Source organism: Esox lucius, chromosome 5 (genome assembly GCF_011004845.1).
Source record: "Esox lucius isolate fEsoLuc1 chromosome 5, fEsoLuc1.pri, whole genome shotgun sequence".
NCBI classification, from domain to species: Eukaryota; Metazoa; Chordata; class Actinopteri; order Esociformes; family Esocidae; genus Esox; species Esox lucius.
In genome coordinates this window covers 26407174-26416184 of record NC_047573.1, presented here as the reverse complement: position 1 = coordinate 26416184, position 9011 = coordinate 26407174, and the positions used below count along the sequence as shown (strand labels likewise).

At 40.5% G+C, this 9011-nt stretch overlaps 1 protein-coding gene across 3 annotated transcripts in view; it reads right to left on the bottom strand.

Moving 5' to 3' along the window:
- Positions 1 to 590: 590 nt before the first annotated feature.
- Positions 591 to 9011, bottom strand: part of LOC105030991 (gap junction gamma-1 protein) — a 43388-nt gene continuing 34967 nt past the window's right edge. Inside the window, exons 3-4 of one of the 3 annotated variants that reach the window (XM_020046322.2) lie at positions 7963 to 8047; positions 591 to 2195 (exon numbers count right to left, since the gene is read on the bottom strand). In XM_020046322.2, coding sequence (XP_019901881.2) covers positions 739 to 2130 — 1392 coding nt within the window. In that variant the 5' untranslated portion in view covers positions 2131 to 2195; positions 7963 to 8047 and the 3' untranslated portion in view covers positions 591 to 738. Of the gene's footprint in view, positions 2196 to 4606; positions 4787 to 7962; positions 8048 to 9011 lie in introns of those variants that run through there. The other 2 variants (XM_020046323.2, XM_010905146.3) reach the window with 2 other exon arrangements.

The window sequence follows — 9011 nt, the reverse complement described above, 5'->3', positions numbered from 1 at the left end:
TTTTCACGAGTAGTTAGGAAAGGGAAGTACATTTATACAAGTGCAAAACAGTTGTTGGTGTAGTAAGGCACTTTCTACAGGAAGGAGGCAGCATAGTTGTATCCCATTTTTTGTGGAATCAAAGACAAGGTCATAGCACCAACATATGGCATATTTATACCAATACATATTCAAAAATAAAGGGCCACTCAATTACTGTATTTTTTCACATTGCTACTTCTACTTTTTAAAATAGTGTAATGTAAAACAAATTAATTAAACATTTAACAAATGAAATACTAGGCTACGTACAGCCGACAGTTGTAACGTTAGGCAAAGGTGGAGTGGACTGCTTCATTTCAATTTAGGGATGTTACAAACTTGAAGCTTCAACAAAATTTCAGAGGGTCTCCAGGGGGCACAAGTGTGGCATCTGGAGTTGTATACAGCAGTGTTTCCCAATCCTGGTCCTGGGGACCCAAAGGGGTGCATGTTTTTGCCCAAGCACTCACACACCTGATTCAAATTAATGACCTGATTATTGGTTGATTACGTCAATCGAGTGTGTGAGTGGTAGGGCAACATTTGAATCAGGTGTGTGAGTGCTAGGGCAAAAACTTGCACCCCTTTGGGTCCCCAGGACCAGGATTGGGAAACACTGGATACAGTCACGTCTAGGAGGAATATTCTCCTGTACCTTATTGCATTATAGAAAACGATACCTGATCTGCTATGTCCACTGGAAGATTCATCTAGATGTCAGATCCACTCTGAGCTCTTGGCTTTGGCTGATTTGCTACTGCTATTGCTGCTGCTTCCTTTGTCTACCTTGCTGGAGTTCTGCTTGGGGGTCTGGCGATGCTTGCGATCGCGTTGGGGCTTGCCAGGGTTAATGAGGCCCTGCTGCTGGCTGTAGGCCTGGATGTCCCCCTCCAAACAATCTTGGGCCTGACGAGTCTCCCTCGGGAGGGTGTCGCGAGAGTCCCCAACCCCTCCTGATGACGCAAAATGTACCTGATAGCTGGCATACTGCTGCCGCTCCTCCTGGGCAATGTTGGCATGGTTCTGCTGCGATGCCATCTTAGCGTTATTCAAGTTGGGCACAACAGTCGATGCTAGCAGTGCTGGCGGCTTAACGGCAATGTTATAGCCCGGGGGCGCTGAAGGAGCATTCCAGGAAAACGGGTAGCTGCCGTAACCCTCACCCCCGACTCCTCCATTGTGAGGGGTGTGCGCCCCCACATGATCCCCGCCACCCCCGAAATCGTACAGGTTCTCCTCGGACAGTGGTACGTGGCGCGAGCGCAGGATGTCACAGATGGTGCCCATGCCCAGGTGGAGCATCTCCCACACGTTGAGTGCCAGGCAAAGCAGTGACACGGCATACATGATGAGCAGGAAAATGGTCTTCTCAGTTGGACGCGATACAAAGCAGTCTACTTTGTGCGGGCAAGGCCAGCCTGTGCACTCATACTTGGAAGACACTGCCAGGCCATAAAGGGCATACTGGCCCCCCAGGAAGCCCACCTCCAGCATGGAGCGGGCCAGTAGCTGCAGCACATAGATGCGCATCAGCCCATCCTCCTTGATGCGTTGGCGTCCGTCGTGGCGCACCTTGCCTTTCGCTTGGCTGCTGTCTCCTCCCCCGCCACTTTGTCCTCCTACTCCCACAGCCCCGCCTCCCCCCGCCTCGCTCTCTGCCTCAGGCACCTCGTAGATCATGGGATCCTCCTCGTGGTCATCCTCTGCCTCCTCCAAGCCCCGGTGTTGCCTTCTGGACCCGAAGTAGAGTTTCCTGGGCCTGCGCCGTGGCAGTCCCCCACCTCGGCTCTCAGCTTTCTCTTCACGCAGGGTGATCTTGTTGACGGCGTAGCCCAGGTACATGAGTGACGGGGTGGCCACCAGAATGATCTGGAAGACCCAGAAGCGAACGTGCGACAGTGGCGCAAAGGCGTCATAGCAGACGTTCTCACAGCCCGGCTGTCCCGAGTTGCACACAAACTTACTCTGCTCGTCATAGTAAATGGACTCGCCGCCAACAGCCGTGAGGACGATGCGGAAAACGATGAGCACGGTAAGCCAGATCTTGCCCACAAAGGTGGAGTGATTGTGGATTTCCTCCAACAGCCGAGTTAGGAAGCTCCAGCTCATGGTGGTTAGAGTCTGGGGGACAGAAAGCAAGGACGCCCCCCTTCTCACTCCTCAGAAACAATTTTCTGTTGAAGAAAAGGGAGAAGGGGGTTTCAGAAGCTTAAATAATGTTCGGGTATATAGATACACACTTGCACAAACAAATGCACACACACACCCGAACAAGTCAGATGATGAATATGATTTATATGTTACAGCAATTACAACAGAAGCTATGTATGTAAGCCTCATGTGATGTAAAGTGTTATGGGGTCGACAGCATTCACAGTACGTCAGGCCACAGGTGAACCTTTCAGATACATGAAACAGTGGTCACCCAGTACTGTGAAATAAACTACCTGTCAGTGGGGTTGGATCAGAAAATTCCTATACAAATAAGGACATGAGATGAAGATGAAGACAAACGATTCTGGAACATCTGTCTGTGTTCCGTCCAGACAGAGTGGTGATGGATTTGCCTCTTTTGTATGTGTGTTTGCGTGTGTGTGCGCGCGAATGTAACTGCTATGTTGGCGCCTTACATTTTTCAACCGTTAGCAAAATGGGTCCAATGAGGACACATATGTTTGCAATTACCCAGGGTAGAGTGCCAACCATACATTATGGCAATGTGGAAAAAATGCACAGACCACTCTTCTGAATCGTGCAGAAGAATTCCACTATGCTGTAAAGTATGTGCATACACATGCTCCTATCCAGTGTTGGGGTTGCTACGCAAAAAAGTTATACATTGCATATTACTCATTACTATCTCCAAAAGTAACAAATTACTTTACTTATTATGCACTGGGAGAAGTCATTTGTCACATACATTTTAGATTTTGCGGTATAAGCCAAAACTTTGCACTTAATAAGATTAACCAATAAACAATAAATGATTTTACATTTCAATGACCATCATAGTGAATCATCATAGGCCACACATGCAGAGTCTCGCAGGTGCTGCTTTGGAGCACTGAGCAAGATGAAGTAATAGCCTACTTTATTGTATGTCCTGTGATAACTGTTGATGGCAATAGCCTCATACTCCCGGTCCCGGTCCCGGTCCAGGTTTATGTTGGCTTAATATGTGCATTAAACAATGGAACTTAGACCAATGGTATGCGCGGTGGTCAGATATTTAAAACATTGTCACAGACTATAAGGCTATTCGGTGCCACTGTTTGCACTGGCCAATTTATTTTAAAAAATCATAGTATTGTTAGTATTGTTCTGAATCAGTACTTACAAATACATATTTAAATGTATTAGCTTTTTGGGCATGGCGCCGCAAATATGTAATCAAGGAGTGTGAAGGACTGATGCTTCCAATGTTGACGGTTTAAATGATGAACTCTGGTTTGATGGGATTGAATTGCGGCAGAGCCAGAGTATTCAAAGACTACCCACAGTTAAGCTCAGCCCAAAGCTGTCAAACTATTTCTTTCATGAAGGGATGGTAATTGCCACTTGGCGCCCATCAATCAAGTGGTATGGCATTCTTACATATTTTTTTGTTGCTTTAACAAGTAGTAATCTTGTTGCCTAATACTTGGCCCAAGTGGCTGTACGCACTGCAGTAAAAATTGCACTATAAAGGTTAGCATAAGAGAAGATGATGTATAAATAAAATCCATGCCGGCAAGAATGTGATGAAGTAACAAGAAAAATCCTTGATCAATAACTGTATGTTGGGATGGCCTGTGTGGGTTGGAATGTATAGTACATCACTTGAAAAATGACATAAAATCACCTTAATAACCACTGGAAAAAATATGATGTGTCTTTGTAGGAAGGACAATCGAGAAGAAAAAAGTGCACAACGTAAATGGGGCTTTCAGGTCAGAACATCATTTTATGGATTACAATGTTGTCTCAAGAGAAAAACAGAGCCTCAGACATACTAACTAGTCAGCTGCCAGAGTCAACATGGCTATTTATGGTCTGAAAGATAAAGACATGAAGATCTCAATTCTGCACTTGTAAAAAAAGTAAACAAGAACACCACATAGTTCCATATTTAACATGTGATGCCTCCAGTAATGCCTGCCAAGTTGTAATCGGGAACATATTTGGTGTGATAACACACTAGAGCATGCACACATGTTCTCAAAGAACCACACAAATGAGCGGACAAGTACACACCCATTCTCAAGTTTTATTCTCTAGTTTTATTTTGTTTAATTTCAAACTAGAGTCAATCAAACAGCTACAACCTACTGTAGTCCAGTTGTTGACAGGGTTAAGATTAATAGAGCCGACTGTACCATGACTTATCAACTCTGGCTCACCAGGAGAAAGCCTGTCTAAGAACATTGCTGTCAGATAGTAACTTATCTTAAAATCAACAGCAAAAAATGTTATTCTCATAATAAATCAGGTTTTTGCATATATATCCAATCCAAAATAGACATTGGTTTAATAAAACAGCTCCATATGAATGAAAGCATTGGCAAAGCTGAACCATATCAGTAATTAAAATAGGGGGCTAAGGTACCGCTATTCCTTGAAGTTCAGAAAACTCAGCATGCAGTCCAAATGTCAGTGCCATCTTGCTAAGCCCCAGCCGGTGAGCCTCTTCCCTCCCTCAGGTGTTCCATCAGGAATGTGGAATGGTGATTTGTGAAGCTTAACGCAGAACTGTGCATTCACTTGGACAACGAGTTTCTTGGGCGAATCCTTTTGGAATACAAGCGTCAGTCTAAAGACATTTTTCTTGTTAGTCTTATCCTTATTTCTCAGAATTCTAGTTATCCAAAGACCAGTATACGTAGAATGGAAAGAATGGGGGTAACAGATGCCATAACATAATTCCCCTCTAAAACACTAAAAAGACAAAAAAGGCTATGGCATGTGTTAGGTGATGTATGATTTAATGCACAAAAGCTATAATTATCAACTATAATATATATACATACATATATATATATATACATATATAAGCATACTATGTAACTTTTATGGGATATTTGAAGCTATTAAACTTTTACTGGCAAAAGGCTGGTCTGGCCAACTTCACTGCATACGTTCTTCCTGTTTGGTTTTCATTCTTAGAGTGTGACACTAATGCAATAATACCATATGACATTTTTATCATAGCTGTGAAATGTTCATTTCCTTAGCCAAAAGGTGAACCTGAGTGTTGAAGACCACCATCAACATGGTAAAAATCTCATAACACATGGACAAGTATATTATTGCTTTACAATGAATTACAAGTAATAAAAAGCCCAAACCATAAATGACTGAATAATTCCCAAACCATAAATGACGCAACAAAATGTGATTCGACATTCACTAAATATTTGTTTATTTATTTCCTTTATTTGCAACAGTAAAATGTGCAAGTAAAGAGAGGCCTTACAAAAACTTTAATTAAGCTAGCAGTAAAGAGAGAGACTAGAGAGGCCTTACAAAAACTTTCATTAAGCTAGCAGTAAAGAGAGAGACTAGAGAGGCCTTACAAAAACTTTCATTAAGCTAGCAGTAAAGAGAGAGACTAGAGAGGCCATACAAAAACTTTCATTAAGCTAGCAGAAAAGAGAGACTAGAGAGGCCTTACAAAAACTTTCATTAAGCTAGCAGTAAAGAGAGAGACTAGAAAGGCCTTACAAAAACTTTCATTAAGCTAGCAGTAAAGAGAGAGACTAGAGAGGCCTTACAAAAACTTTCATTAAGCTAGCAGAAAAGAGAGAGACTAGAGAAGCCTTACAAAAACTTTCATTAAGCTAGCAGTAAAGAGAGAGACTAGAGAGGCCTTACAAAAACTTTCATTAAGCTAGCAGTAAAGAGAGAGACTAGAGAGGCCTTACAAAAACTTTCATTAAGCTAGCAGTAAAGAGAGAGACTAGAGAGGCCTTACAAAAACTTTCATTAAGCTAGCAGTAAACATTATTCACTTGCTCACCGGTGTAAGTAAGTATAAACATATATGATAAACATTTTGTGAGAATGTACACTACCATTGAAGTTAAGCGTCACTTACAAATGTCCTTGTTTTTGAAAGAAAAGCTAATTTTCTGGCCCTTAAAATAAAATAGATCAGAAATAGTTCAAAGACATTGTTAGTGTTGTAATTGACTATTGTAGCTGGAAACAGCTGATTATCAATGGAATATTAACATATGCAAACAAAAGTCCATTATCAGCAACCATCACTCCTGTGTTCCAACGGTTTGCTAAGTTTATCATTTTAAAATGCTGATTGGTCATTAGAAAACCCTTTTGCATTTATGTTAGCATAGCTGAAAACTGTTGCTGATTAAAGAAACAAAAATAACAAAATTAAAGAAATAAAACTGGCCTTCTTTAGACTAGTTCAGCATCTTCAGCACCAGCATTTGTGGGTTTGATACCAGGCTCAAAATGGCCAAAAACAAAGAACTTCCATCTGAAACGTGTCCGTTTATACTTGTTCTGAAAAATTAAGGCTTTTCCATGTGAGAAATTGCCAAGAAACTGAAGATCACATACAACAATGTTTAGTACTCCCTTCACAGAACAGCGGAAACTGTCTCTAACCAGAATAGAAAGATGAGTGGGAGGCGCTGGTGTACAACTGAGCAAGAGGACAAATACATGAATGTCTAGTTTGAGAAACAAATGCCTCACAGGTCCTAAACTGGCAGCTTCATTAAATAGTACCCGCAAAACCCCAGTCTCAAAATCAACAGTGAAGAGGTGACTCCGGGATGCTGACCTAGGCAGAGTTCTTCCTCTGTCCAGTGTCTGTATTCCTTTGTCCATCTTAATGCTTTTTTTATTGGCCAGTCTGAGATATATCTTTTTCTTTCTAACTCTACCTAGAAGGTCAGTACCCCATGTGTATGTTGTGCAGTATATCATGGTCAGGATAGACTCTGACTATGAGAAATCCATGCAAACCGATTCAGCAAAAATGAGAGGTATATCTTTTTATTTCGTCAAAAGAAGTACAGGACTGCATCATTAATTGCTCCTGTAAGTCGTTCTGGGTAAGAGCAGCTGCTAAATCAATGAAATTCAACAGATTTGCATAAACCTATCTTTCTTTTCAAAACCTTAGAGAAATAAAAAAGATTACTATGCATTAAGGATGTAACAATAACAGAATTTTTTACTTCGATACAATACTAATGAAATTACCCAAGTCTCACAATCAATTACCACATAAATATATAAAAACTAGTCATAGATTTTGTATGTTTCTGTGCATTTTAGTGTGATGTGAAAATGCATGAATTTACATACCATATATTTTGTGCATTTCTGTGGGTTTTAGTATAACCTGATTTGTATGAAAATGCATAAATTGAAACCATATACTGTGCATTTCAGTGGATTTTCATGAGACCATTGTTATGTTGTTTATATTCAGACTCTGAAGCTGCTCTGGTATATTTACTTGAAGGCTCCTGCATCAAAAATGCATCTGAGTGACCTACAGGCAGCAAGATGTCAAAGCCATGTTGAAATCATTACTAGACAGGATGCATTTTAGCCTTGTGTTGGACTGATCACATCAGCTTGGTTGCTGTGATTAAACCAAGCAAGCTACAGCAAGTCATGTGGGGATTGTTTGTGAAACTACGTTGGATTCTCGATACTGATTTTGAAACCACAGCAAAAAAGTATAATAAATGAATTATCTTAATTTTGTATAACAATTAACAATCAAGCATAGTTTAAGGAACATTGCAACATTTAATTATTTATTTATTTACCTTTATTTATACAGAGAAATCAACTTAGACCAAGGTCTCTTTTACAGCTGAGAACCATTTAGGGTAGTAATTTTAGGGTCATCCAAAGCTAGGTTCTGTGACCTAGAAAATATAATGTACATAGCTTTATTTGTATTTAGGGCCAACCTACCATAAGGGATTTTTGTAACAGTTGGAAATCAGACTGCAGGTGTGCAATATCTTGAAAATCTTGAGTCAGTCTTGACAGTCTTGGGCTGCAAATGAATCCAGACACATTGAAAACAAGCTCAAATGCAATGCTTGATACGAGGAAGTGTGTGCCTTAACTTTGACAGCTACAAAAATAATAGCTGATAGCTCAAACCAAGCTAGAGTCAAATTAATTGCAGTGAAATGAAAAACATTCTGTATTTGCTAAAGGCTAAATACCAGACATTGCAATGGTTAAGAGCGTAACTGGTACTTTGATCAAAGTGTTATTGCAATCAATGGGAGTTTTTCATGACTGATATCCCACCGATGCAACACAACAGTATCCTAAATCTAAATATTAGGCTAGCTAGGCTATATTGTTTCATTTATGTCAACTAATTGCTTTTCGAATAGTGGCAAGTAAAGGAATGAACCCGGTACTTCTACTTGATTTTGCACTTCAGTAATTTTTCTTAAGACAAACCTGGATTAGATGGATTAAATGACAAAAAACTGAAATGTCACTAAACAAAAAAACAGATAATCAAAAGTAGATTTCGTAATACCTTAAATATATTTTGCTGACCGACCACTATGGTGTGTTATTACTTAACTATTGAAGCATAATAGCGCTGGTAACCAAACAAGCTAGCGATAATGATAGCTAGCTAACTAGCCCAGAAACTTCTAGTGCAAACTAATACAACCCTGCACGCTAACACATCTTGGTAGATACAGCAGTGACAGTAAGGTCAGATGCATGGTTTTTACATTGCCATTGTGCAGATTAACTAAGCTAACTAAGAAAATAGTTAGGCTGCCTGTGAGGGGTAATTTACACACAATATTTAAGTCAAGAAGGCAACACTTGATCTCTAACTTATCTAACTTCTGTAGAATGGTCTTTGTTCTTAATTTTCCTCAGATTCACAGCCTGACCAAAGTCCAGAAAATGTGATAAGAACTTTAATGGTTCACAGGTGCCCTTTTTAGTGCAATTTCTTTCTGTATAGAGGCACGTAATGC